At 31.8% G+C, this 13,661-nt stretch overlaps 1 protein-coding gene across 4 annotated transcripts in view; it reads left to right on the top strand.

Moving 5' to 3' along the window:
• Positions 1 to 13,661, top strand: part of Pfrx (6-phosphofructo-2-kinase/fructose-2,6-biphosphatase) — a 512,820-nt gene that overhangs the window by 414,124 nt on the left and 85,035 nt on the right. For 2 of the 4 annotated variants that reach the window (XR_016549395.1, XM_090404166.1), the window contains one exon: positions 8,925 to 9,361. The exons of the other annotated variants lie outside the window; for them this stretch is intronic. Coding sequence is in view for 1 of the 2 variants with exons in the window: in XM_090404166.1 (XP_090260292.1) it covers positions 8,925 to 8,993 (69 nt within the window). In the remaining variant the exon portion in view is untranslated. Of the gene's footprint in view, positions 1 to 8,924; positions 9,362 to 13,661 lie in introns of those variants that run through there. 4 annotated transcript variants of the gene reach the window in all.

Here is a 13,661-nt window from a genome sequence, read left to right as displayed (position 1 = left end):
TGATTTCCGATTCCTTTTACTTCCACTTCTAAGCTTTTTTCAATAGCTTCCAGAATATTTTGCCATCTTTCCAATATTTATTTTCTATGTTCTTACCAAAGTCATTCTATGACTTTTGTTTAGCTAATATTACACAGTGCTTACTTTCTTACATTTTTCTCTTTATTCTCTAAGAGCCCAAGCTAACTTACTTGCCAGGAACTTTCTATATACTTTCTTCTCTGCCTTGACTACCTCTTTAACTTCATGAGTCCACTCCCCCTGGAGTTCTGAACCTTGTCATTGAATCTCCAAGGTTTCAATCAAGGTTTTGTTCTTGTTTTCAAACTCTTATTTTTTCTTCAATGATGCTGATATATTTCAGTCTACAGTTTACCACTGTAAGCTGCTCAACCTTGATTCGATAATTTTGTCTGGAGGATAAAATAATATCCAGATAGAAGAATTAAATTACCCTGTTGTAAGTATTGATATTGAAATGTTTAGTTTAGATGGAATTGATCGGTATTGGTTTCTTTTAAAATGATTATGGAACAGTAACAGCAACAGATTTTTAAATGTCTCACAGATTATTGTGATGAGTTGCTGTTAAAGTTTAGATGGGAATAGAGGTTGGCTGTCTGAAGTTTTGTATAAAGCAGGAAATTAATATAATTTCTTACTTGGATGAGGTTTTTAGAATGCATTGCTGGAAACCTTAAAGTATAATGACAGAAGGTGATTTTAAGGTATTTAATGAAAACTAGGGTAGACTTCCTAAGTCTTCTGGCGAGTTTGATAATATTACTTATCACTGTTTGTTTAAAATCAAAATAAGACCATTGCTATTTAGGAAAAGTAATTTAAATTTTATATGCAGATATTAGTATTCTCAGTTTTTCCCAAAATGAAATCCATTTGTCAGAAGCACTGGGGGAAATGCATGATAAATGAGACTTGTGAACTAGTTGTTGATGTCTTTTATTAATTCCTCATCAGTTTGAAAATTTGAATTAATTTTAAAATTTAGAAATTCCATGGACATTCTGACAGTGGTATGCAGTCTGAATTATTGTGGTTATGTCTTATTCTTTGTGTGCTTTTCCCCCAAAAAGTATTACAAGACATATCCTTGTTGATAATCTCACTACACTTAAAACATCAATTGAAATCTGTTTGCCTTTTCCTCCAAAACAGACAGTGAGTTTGACAGTCTTATATTTAATTTTAAAAAAGGCAAAAGGTAATAAAGATAATTTACATGTTGATTACTAGGATTTATACTTTGATCTAAAACCTTAGATTTAAGTCTCGGCATTAACATTACCTTTGAAAAATTATGAGTGTCTGATGGGCTTCTAAAGTACTGAGCAAATCTTGTGTCTCAGAACTCCCATTCTCTCTTAAGTAGCCATGGTACTGATGGACAACTTTTTATCATCTTTTAAACAATGGACAACTTTTTATCATCTCTTAAACAATTTATACTTAAATATAGAGTAACTATAGCTTAAATTTTTTTTGACAATTTTTGAATAATCTTGATGAATCCATTTATTTTTCCTAGATTTTCATTGTTTGTTGTGGTCCTCTTGATCTATGCTGATTTTCTAAAGTGTACTCTCCCAATTTTTGTTTTGCTAATATCTGCATTGAATAGTTTTTGATGAATTTGAACAGACTTTTTATCATGATTTGATTTAAAAAAAAAAAAATTGAAGCCTTTGCCAAATGCATAAAATGTAAACTAATGTTTGTTTATTAGAAAAGAAAGTTCAGAAATTGTTGGATTAAAAAAAAAAAAAAAAAAAAAAATGAAGACACGCTTGGGATTTTATGAGGCAACAAGCAGTACTTTTCAGCTTACGGTAAAAGCTGCATTATTTAGTTTTTCATTGATCAGAATTCTATGCCACATCAAAATTTATCTTTGATTGCAGTTCATCGCTTTGTAGCGATTTTCAGCTTTTCTTGTCTTTCCAGTGTATAGTATTTCCATTTTCAGTAACAGTTTTCATAACAATTTCAGATGATATCTGCCATCATTGAATCATTGCAAAATATAGAGCCTATGCTACCAACTATTATGTAGCAAAATCTTGCCTTCTATAGTTGACGATATGCCAACTAAACCTCTATGCCAAACACAAAGTAGAAACCCAGAATCTACCTGAAGGTAAAGTCAAGCTGCATGCCATCTACTGTGGTACATAGTACTGAACCTGATAGTAAGAAATCAGGTGACTTCTTAAGTTGCTGCCATTTACTCTGCCAGATCATGCCTAGTAAAGGTGAGAGTATGATGATATGTAGGGACACTGTTAAGGCTATTCATAGACAGGAGACTGGATTCATGTGAGCATCTACATGTCTTCCATCCATCATTGCATGCCCCTACTCTTGAACTCTACTCCATTAATCATGGCATAAACAAATACATTCTATGAATCGAAAAATCTCCCACAAGAAATAAAAAAAAAAAAACATTCAAGTAGTGGAAAAAAAATTTCCACCACTTTGAATATTCATAGCTTTAATATGAAGGGAAACAATATACACCAAATCCATTTACCCTTAAAAAAACTTTTGACAGTCTTCATGACTACAGTTTCTCAGCTTCCAAAGAAATTGTGTAAACAATTCCTTCCATCCCATGAGGAATATTTGCCATCATCAGAAGTGACATTTCATATCAGAGAATGCCAAACTTAGACTTTCCTCCTAATCTGTTTTCAAAATTTCCTTACCACATTTTTAACATTTGTTATTGTTTTTATTGCTCTTGAAATTCAGATAACCACTCTGACTTTATTATTTTCTGTAGTCCAGATGCTAAACTATGAGGTTGATCTTTCTTTGGGTCTTTAACATCCATAATATGCTAACCACTCGGCCTGGTTGGTCGAGTGGTTAGCATATCTGTTCTCCAACCAAAAGGTTGCAGGTTTGAGTTCTGCTGTGGGCATGGATGTTTGTGATTGTCTGTGAAAATACTAGGGGTGGTGGTCAGCAGTACATGGCATTGGTGTAGATGAAGGTAGTGGGTGGTGGAGATGGGGAGATGTACAGTAGGTGCCCTCCCTTGATGAGTCTTTGGACTCCCTGGAGATGTTACGTAATAATAATAATAACTCAAACTGGCTTCCCTTCACCAATTCCATTTAAGTGGAAAGAGATGCTAAGGTATTTGCTGTTGGCAATGACCAATAAAAATTATCTCTATCCCCCCCCCTTTCCAGCATCCCAGATAATCCTTACTATGCTTTCGTCACTTGATCTCTTCTTAACTTAACTTCTGAGTATGCTGCGAATATCAGCTTTCCACTGTAGTAACTGAGACCATAATCTTGTTCAGCTTACTATAAAACATCCTTCTCCTCCCAATCTTAGTCTTGTATCCTTTGATTATCTTTTCCCTCCTGATCTAGACATTGTTCTGATCAAATTACAGTAATACTTTAAAGTGGAAAGAAGGAAGGCAACAGAGGAAATCTCTCCCTCCCTGCTTCACTCAGTATGGTAAGACAATCTGTGAAACAAATTCATCATACCAAAAGTGCAATGTTACTTCTAAGCTAGGGAAGCAAATGTGCAAGTCATGATGTCTTCTAGCTGCCAATAGGTTGGTCTGAGCATCTGTGGACTGTGAAAGGAAGAACAATGATTTTCAAAAAAAAAAAAAAAAAAAAAAAAAAAATCAAGAAGCAAGTGCATGACTTACTTTGCATGTATAAGATCCTGAAATTATTTAAAAAAAAAAAAAATTAAGTTACATACTTTCATGCAAATATAATTGAACATAAAATATACATACAAGTCTCAGTTTCAATTAATTCATTTAGCCACAGTAACTTAAAACTTCCTGCAGCTTTAAGTTTTTAAAATGTCATTATGATTGCTTTCACTGATCTGTTTATTATATCTTTATAATTTAAATATATAATTTAAAACTTTTAAAAATCACTCACTATGATATGCTGCTGTGTTAATATTATGATTAGAAAAACAATTTGTTAGTGCATTGTAAATAAGTGGGAAACTGAGTCTCATGCTTGTGTATTCAGTGGTTGCTGTGCAGCTTAGAAGGAACATTGCACAAATGTCTAGAAACCAAAACTCCAACTTCACACTAGGCCTGCAGTGCAGCTCACAATAACTACAAAAATAAATAAATAAAATAAAATAAATAAAAAATATATAATTAAATAAAAATCTAATTTTGAAAGTGCAAAATGTGTAAAACTTGCCACCTCTTTGTTCATCATCTGAAGATAAGGTGGACCTAACTTACATCATTCTTCTGTATAGACAACAACCACTGTGGATATCTTCTCACAGTATTTCTTCCGTTTCTTCTAGTCTTTCATCAGAAAGAAATTATGAATCTTCAGATAGTTTGGACTCCCAAACAAGTCTTCTGGTTCTTATTGCATTCTAGTTTTTCATACTTCACCAGTAGTCTTTCTTACACCATCAACTTTTCTACCCTACACCACAGAAACAAGGTTATATTTAGCCCATTGTAATGTGTTAAACAGAGAAGTCGTTTTTTTTGTTCAAGTGGTTACTTTTCACCTGCCCAACTGCTCACATTGCATAAATCCCATATCCCCTTTACCCTAGAATACTGTTCGCATGTTTGGGATGGCACGCTAAAAACCTCCCAAACAATACACTCCTTAAATTAAAGATGCCAAGAAATTATGTTCTTAGTTGCATCCTTTATCCTAGTGTTAGCAAGTAATGTTTGCACTTAAGGTCATGTCACGACTGGGCTACTTGTATATAGAGGCTAATGATTTCACATCATTTACATTAGTATCCCATAATGCAATGCACATATCCTTACAGACATGTATAATACTATGCATTATGGGAAAGACCACTGCCCAGACTGGTTTTGACCTTTATTCAGATCTCATCAGTGGGAGCCAGACCCAGAAGTTGAAGTAATGCAGAAGTCATATTTCCACATATAAGTAGTCTAAAGGTGTCACACCTTATTACTAAAATACTTTGGATTAGTCTCTGTATACAAGTAGCTCAGTCGTGAAATGACTTCACACACAAACTTTGTTTGCTTACACTTGGATAAAGGATGACACCAAGAATATAATTTCTCAGCATCTTTAATTTATAGTATAACCAAGTGAAAAAATCTGCAACATTATCTCTAAAATGCTAACCTTATCAAACAGTATTTGGCACAGAATATATTGATTACTCCTCTCTAACAGATTCACAACAGTTATGCTCTCTCTCTCATGAAGGTTCTATTTCTTCCTTATGCCTCCTCCACAGTAATTTTTATGAACAGTGTTGCACTGACTTCTATGAGCAGCTACTGATCAACATCTATTTATTGTTCAGCTTCCAACCAGCCTGAACCAACTTCTCATCCTTCTTTTTCATTCCATCTATGTCTGCTCTTTGGAGCAGCTTTACTGTGTCCAAAGACAGCTGGTACTGCTGCTGTAGGATTACAACAAGAATCTACTGATATGTTTAAGGAACAAATCAACAAATTCCTGTGTTCTGCACTCATGGCAGTGATGTGCTAATGGTTTTGCAACTTTTGTGTGTGGAATGTTTTTAAATTCAATAAACTATCAGTAAGCAAAAGTTGGGAAGCATAAGTCATATTAACTATTAACACTAAAAGATTGATACTTAGAAATGTCTCAGAGGGTGAGAATTGGGATCAGAAACTACCAGCATTTGGTTGGAAATGTTTATGAAAAATAAAAAAGAAAAAAGCACACTTATTTTGTCTTTAATCAGACTGGTTTGCATAATGAATTCTAACAGAGACAACCTTACCAAGTTCCAAATTTCAGAAAGATTGCTAGAAAAAGAAAATATATGGATGATCAAGAATAAAATGAATTCATCTAGCTGGTGAATAAAATAATTCTAGTAACTCAAAACAGGATTTGGCACAATGTATTGATTACTTCTAGAAATGAGAGAATATGGATGACGTTTTCAACTAAAAAGTGAATAAATTATTAGGTTCCACTGAAAAGATTATAGATTTTGATAAGAGAGTGGAACCTACTTTATAAGCAGAACTAATAAGGGGGATATCATGCTTGTCTTTTGACCCCCACGTTCCATGTGCAATTGAATAGCACATGGAATGTGGAAGATTAGCAAAGTAGATGCTTGATTTGAATAAAAAAAAATATAGGAAAAGGAGCTAGAAAAAAAGATATGATGGAGTGAGAGTATTTTAGAAGATAAAATATGAGAACTTATTAAGCTGAAATCTTATTAAAATTGTTGGCTGAAAACTAGTAATGAAATCTTGATTAGTAGAAAGAGAAATAAGAATCGATTTCATTTTAAGGGCTAAAGATTTTTGGATGAAATTGTTACCTACTGATCCCATATTTATTATTATTATTACAGGAAATTTGCTTATGGTTTTTTATGGTTATTTGCAGTCCATGACTGTGATACTGCCTGAGATTTTTTAGCATTAGTTGCTTATGAGCATAGCATGCTAAAAAAAATATAGTAGCATGGGTATCCCTTGCTTAACATGAGATTTGATTAATGCAGCTAAATTAATTATGACAATCCTTTTATATACATGGCAAATCTTAATTAATACAACTTTAAATTTACCAAAATTCCACTGAATACTACATCATCACTACATTCCATAGACATGGGCGTCATTGCAACTTTCAAAGCCTATTTTCTTAAAAAGACATTCTCAAAGGCAGTAGAAACGATGGGAGGGAATGCGATTAGGCTCCAAGAATTTTGGAAAAATCATCTTCTTCTTACTTTCCAGGCTTATAGGCCAAGTGACCTGTTCCGGACTTAATTCCATCTTTTTAAGGGTCTTCCTCTTCATCGGGTACCTTCTGGGTGGTAATTTAGAATTTGTTTAGGTATTCTGTTTCTATTCATTCTGAGTACGTGTTCTTTCCATTTTTCTCTGTAGCAAATAACTGTTTTATTTAGGGAGTTTGTAATTGCAAGTTTATTTCTGATTTCGTTACTTTTAATTTTGTCCATTATTGTAACTCCTTCAGTTCTGCGCAGAAATTTCATTTCAGCTGATTCAAATCTTCTGTTATCCACTTTTTTTTTATTGTCCATATCTCACTGCCATAAAGTAAGGTAGGTTTAGCTACTGTATTGTAGATTCTTATTCAGGTGTGTTTTTGTACATAATTGGATTTAAAAATTTTATTTATAATGCCTATTACTTTTAAAAAGTTTGATAGTTTCGGTTCTATATCTGCTTCATTTTCATATGACATTGTCCATCCTAAATATTTGAATGTATTTACTTGCTCTATTATGTTGTTGTTTATTACTATTTTGCTTCTTATTGGGTTAGCACCTTTGAAGGCCATGACTTTTATTTTGTCTGTTGATATTTCCACACCATATGTTTTTATCAGGTTATTTAGACTGTATAATGATTTTTGGAATTTTGGAAAAATTTTAACATTAAACACGCAATTGAAAACATTCATGATGCGTGGGAGCAGATGTCTTCTAGCTGCATGAGAGCTGTTTTGTTAAACATTTTGCCAGAATGCGCTAATAACAGGCGGTTTTCAAAATCCTGTGAACAACAAGCTTGGAGAAATCTTTGCAATTGGTGAAGACCTTGGTTTTGATGGTGTTGATGCAGAAGATTTAAAGAATTATTGGATTCAAATTCAAAAGATTTCAGTGACAATGATCTTGAAATTGAACAGCAATGCGCATATGAAGACAACAAACAATCGGAATGTGAAGATGAGGTTCCAAAGGAGATAACAATCAAAGAACTGGGTGGAATATTTCACAGTTTAGAATTACTTAAGCAGCAAGTAATGGATATGGATCCAGATGTTAATCAAGGAATGTTGTTTGCCGAGTCTAAAGAGTCATTTTGCTTCTTATCGTAGGATTTTTTGATAGGAAAAAAAAACTAAAAATGATCAAACGACTCTTGATAACTTTTTTTTGATAAAAAAAAAATTGCAGTAACTAATGTAGGTACGAGCATTTATTAAACATTTACTTGATATTCATTTTTTATCTTTCCTAAACGAGTACCATATAAAACAAATCATTAATACAGTTATCGATCATGGAAGAATTATAATTTTTACCATTGATTATTATATTTGATTAATGCGATTTTGATATATGTGGTAACATCAAGGGATACCTGTACTGTATGTGGTGCTCGCTTGTTTAAGTTAAAGTTTGCTGCCTTTACTCTGAATAAACTGATTATTCTGACAGTTTGATTCTGCATTATTGATATACCTACAATAATTTGGTGAATATCAGTATATGGTAGTATAGTGTTATTTTTACAGAATGTTATACTGTCTTCTTTGGTAAGTATAACACTTGTTAATTGGATAGTCTACTAATCAGAACATCTCAATACCTAAAGCATGTCAAATATCAAAACTTCTGCTGTATCTTACTTTATTGAATGAGGAAAATGCTAGAGAGATTTTTGATGTTGTGGTACATACTTTCATTTATTCTTCTCAGGATTGAGCATTAGAATGAATAAGAACTTATTTTAGGATGTTTTAGGTGTTAGGAAATATTTTTATTATTGTGTTTTTCTGCTTCCTATTTGTAAGTCAGGTATTATTTTATTTTTTTTAAATTTTCTGCATCAGCTTTTGTTTTCTTTCCATGTTTTGTTCACAGTTCTAAATAATCAAAATAGTTCACAAATAATCATCATTTTATTTTGGAATATTATTATTTGATTTTAAAGGCATGGTCTGATTGAAGAATTATTAAAATCCATTTGTCATATAATAGCATTTATTTATTTTTTTTTATGGATATGTATATCGCAGAACACACATTAATATGAAAAAAATCTAAAATAAAATTGAATTTTGAAATTATCTTCAAATATTTAGAGACAACATTATATTAGGAGCCTCTTTCTGCTCTTGCAGATTCCTGGATCTTTAGAAGAGAGATTCAAGCTCAAAAAATATGGCAAAATACACCTTGGAATCTTCTAACAAAACAAGAAACAAAGAAAGGATTAGGATTTTTTTTTTCTTTCCCACAATCCCAAGCATATGTTAAAGAATGATATTGTTTGCTTGTGCCAACTACCTTATTTGATTTCTCTGTAAATGAAAAGAACTTGGTCATGATTCTTAAATAAGAACATTGATAATGTAAAAGGGGATTAAGTTCCCTTTTTCTTTGTATGAAATTTCATCTCAAAGAAAATTATTTAAATTTTTGTATTTGTAAATACAAAATTCATGAAAGTTAGGATATATAAGGAATTTTATAGTCTCTTTGGGACACAAGGGTATCATGTCTGTTATTTTGTTTCATTATACACTATTCTAATTTTATGATTTTGTGGAAAGGTGGTTTGGTGCACTATATCAAACAACATTCCATTTTTAAGGAATTGTAAATAAGAGTATTATTTTTGTTTTGTTTGTTTGTAAGAGAGGGACTTAACTTTGAAACTGTGAGGCTTTTAAACATTCCTCTGATATTTTGGAGATACCTACTTATTGTAAATTTATAAATCAGTTTCACAGCTGAGAGAAATTTTTACATGGTGTATCATGGTGAAAAAAGATTATAAAGGTGAATAGCATAGAATGTCGTTCTTAATATTTATTGTAAGTCTATTAACGATGAATTGTTTTGACATCTTTGTTTCACAGAAAACATTTTACCATTTTTTATATTTGTGATATATATATATGTGTGTGTTGGTGAGTGGGCGTGTTTAACTTGTTTTGTTTGTCTTTGTTTGCTTTCTTGCTGGACTAGATACTGTTCTAAGTAGCACTTACAATATCTGACTCAGCATAATTAGACACTTTATTAAAGGGTTTGTTGAGTGTGTTGTTTTTAGTCACTTGAACATATCATTTTCTTATTTATCATAAATTCTGTGATAATATTTTCAGAAACACAATTGGGCATCAGTTAAGCATAATCTTTGAATTTTTTGAGATTAATATTTCAAAAGAATAAATATAACTTTATTAATTATATTTAATTCAGAGTTTCATCATCCATGTCAGTGACTTCAGTGCAGATAATGATAATTAATATGACTCTAGTTGCAAATTTTAGATTACTATAAAACAAATTCTGGCTCATTGACCATTAAAAAATTGGCATCTTAACTATCAGCATCACACACACTAGTCTTCTTTGATCCAGTTTGAACTGAATATACTTTTTTTATTTATTATACTTTTTTAATACAAATGAACAAGTGAATCTTTGCTGTTCTCAGGACAATAGACAAGATTTGTATTGTTCTCATACTTACCAGTGACAGCAGTAGGTTTTTTTTTTTGTAAACAGCTGAATTTGTTTACAGAGATGGTGAATGTTAAACGTAATTAATAATGTTATATATATTTGTTTATTAATTTAGAAAATATTATTTATTAATAAAGTTTTATTTATTTCTCAGTATTGTTAATCTCCAAAAATTCAAGATTTATTTCAGTTTAAGTTTTCACATTTCTTTTGTGTCCTTAAAAGTTTGCTGGTCAATTTAGATAAGTTATTAGTGTGGTTGGGCAAGTGTGTAATTTGATATGTTGACTTATTATTGGCAAATTTTAAATTTTAAGCCTTGGTTTTTCATTGTGTGTGTAGGCTTTTAGGACATGTAATATATATATATTATTATTATTATGTGACGCCTCGAGGGAGTCCAAAGACTCATCGAGGGAGAGTGTGCCAACGGCATCGAACGTGTTGTTAATCTCCAAATCCCTTCCAACTACTAACTGCACTCAAGCTTGCTTAACTTTTTGCGTGAGCCATTAGTAGCAGAGGTTCTACCAATCGACCAGCCTTTGCTGGCTAAAGTTGGACGATTGGTAGAGCCTCTGCTACTAATGGCTCACGCAAAAAGCGAAGCAAATTTATATTTCTATACGTCCACTAAAATAAAATTACCAAAAGAGAGAGCAATCCCTTTAAAAATTCATATTCTCATAGCATCAAATTGTGTTTTGACAGATTTTGCTACTCAAACTAGTCCGATTTTATGGTAAAATTCACTGCTTTTCAGGAATGTAGAGAAGAGTATATTCATTGACATTGTTTTTATGTCAAAATATAACTGTATTACAATGTACTCCGGCAGATGAATGCTATTTCATTTCTTGTGTTGGAGAGTCTGTACAAATGTTTTTTGAGTCATCTCAATTTTGATTAAAATTGGACCAGTTTTAGTTTTGAAATTTTGTAAAGCAATTTAAAACATACAAAGTAATTACTTGGTCTGGATGGAATTGAATGAAATTTGATATTTGGGATTTTTACCACAGTTGGTTGAGTTGATTCAGTTTTGGTTATGAACAGTTTTTATCATTCATCATCATCTGAGATGAGTCCTGAACTCATCTCAGGAAGTTGCATATTAAATGAATCTGTCTACACTACATCACAGAATACCGCGTGAACCTTATCTACCTAGTATTTTTGTCTATTTAATTGTTTGTATTCTTTGGCCAGATTGACTGTTTAGGGGAAAGCAAAATTCTGGTTTCCAGAAGAGAAAAACCCTACTTCTGCCATACAAACTGCTAACTCACCTTTCAATTGAAAAAACCCACATAAAGATTCTTAGTGTCATGATGATTTTTGGTGTTATGTACTGTAAACATCATACAGGACATAACCAGGAATTACCCTATGTTCCATTGTTCTGATATCAAAAGGTGATATACAAGAATGTTATTGTGAAATGTATCTTTTTATTACTGTCAACTCTTGCTGTAATGTGAAAAGTCTTTAACAAATCCCTATAGGTACAATCCTATACTAAAAGACATTCATTATTATAGTAAACTGTCCACTATAGCAAGCTATTTCTGTTTTCCCTAGGAGTCTGATATAGAAAGATGATGTTTTGCTTTGGATCCTTTCTATGCATTTTTATAGGAGGAACAATTCAACACTGAACTTTTCTGAAAAAAACATACACACATCTCAGTAAAATCCCTCTTTCCTTCTTTCTTTTACTATTTTAGTAATCTATTATACCCAATTATAATAACGATTACTATTTTTGTAATCTTTATTATAATTGGGTAATTTTATTTAGTGATCTTACTAGTGAATGCCATTAAACACATTCAAGGACCAACATCTTAATAAACAGACTCACTTAAAACGAAATCTGATGGTGATAATTCATTTGAACAGTAATAAAACTTATAATAATAAAACAGTAATAAAACTTAAGCAATTCAGGAAATACCATCATGCCATTGGGATGATGTACCAGATATGACATTTTAACACAATCTTTGAATGATTTCTGATCAGCAGCTTTCTTCCAAATTAGTCTAATATATTTAGGCATTTCGAGATTCAGAAACACTCCTGACTACATAAACTTAACATACTGATATTCCTGTTAGTATAGTTGTTTTTCAAACCTTATTTTGTTAATCTTTCATGTCCTATTATGTTTAACTTATCATAAATCTTCAATTAACTCTTCTAATGCATTTGAATAATAATGTCCAGTACTTTTTTGATATCTTCATTTTTAATATGCTTTTGCCATTGAATGCCATCTGCCCAATCCCCCAATTTTTCTTGGAACTCTATCTCTAACCATTTTATGGTTGAAATAGGTTAGAAAAGAAAAAGAACAAATTATTACAATTTAATAAAACATGGGAGTTAAAGAGTTTTTCAAAAAATATGTTCTTTGTGCAAATCTTCCCTGTTATGTTCTTGTGATTCCTCAACTATTTCTGGTAGAGTGAAAATCTGATCTTAACATCTCTTTTTCCTGAACCCAGCTTGCTTCTCTTCGAGTTTCTGTTCCATAATTTTTCTTGGCTTCTTTTCAACTATAATTGCATAAATATTTATTGGAACACTTGGTAGAGAAATTCCTCTGTAATTCTCACATGTAAAGCTTTATTCCCTTTTTTGTAAATGGAAACTAAGAGATGGAATTTCATTACATAGTTTTCTGTCTCAAGAGTACATAATACAGTTACGTTGCCAGTATTTTACCATGTGGAACAACTGGTAGCAAAATTGCTTGTCATCATAGCAAACTATTTTAAACAAGAATAACAGTATAATGTGTTCATGCTCTATATAGACATTTGAGGCTGCTAGCATTTCAAGGTTTTTAAGGTTGCACTGTAAGTTTACCCCTAAACAAACCTTGAGAATATTCCATCAGATAGAGGTTGCCTTACTGAAGGAATACATAAAAACACAAGAATACAACTTTTCCAAATTGATGTTCATTTGGTTTGTACATGTTTCATTCAGAATTATCTTCCTCCTTATGTGCAAGTATTTGGAATAGTTTAGACAGCTCACCTATGAAAAATCAGAACACATTTCCACAGTCAGTAAAGAAAGGAGGATGAAAAAAACGACCTAACCTGATCAAAGGAGGGGGAAGCTCGATTAATGTCACATAATAAAGTAGTCATTAATATATCCTAATGCACACTATCCAAGTCTGAACTCAACATTCTGTCATGAGATTTCAATTTTATGTTATCACCAATTAGGATCTTATTCTACACTACAAAATTTTGATCAATTAGCTCTAATAAATATTAGATGGAATGAAAGCATTCTAGTTCTGAAAGTAGATAAAGGCAATACAACAGTTATATGTCACAGAATGCAAAGAAAAAAATGCAAGT

Source organism: Typopeltis vanoorti, chromosome 2, assembly GCF_054136105.1.
Source record: "Typopeltis vanoorti isolate ZY-2024b chromosome 2, IOZ_Tvanoo_1.0, whole genome shotgun sequence".
Taxonomy (NCBI): Eukaryota; Metazoa; Arthropoda; class Arachnida; order Uropygi; family Thelyphonidae; genus Typopeltis; species Typopeltis vanoorti.
This window is presented reverse-complemented; position numbering and strand designations above follow the sequence as displayed.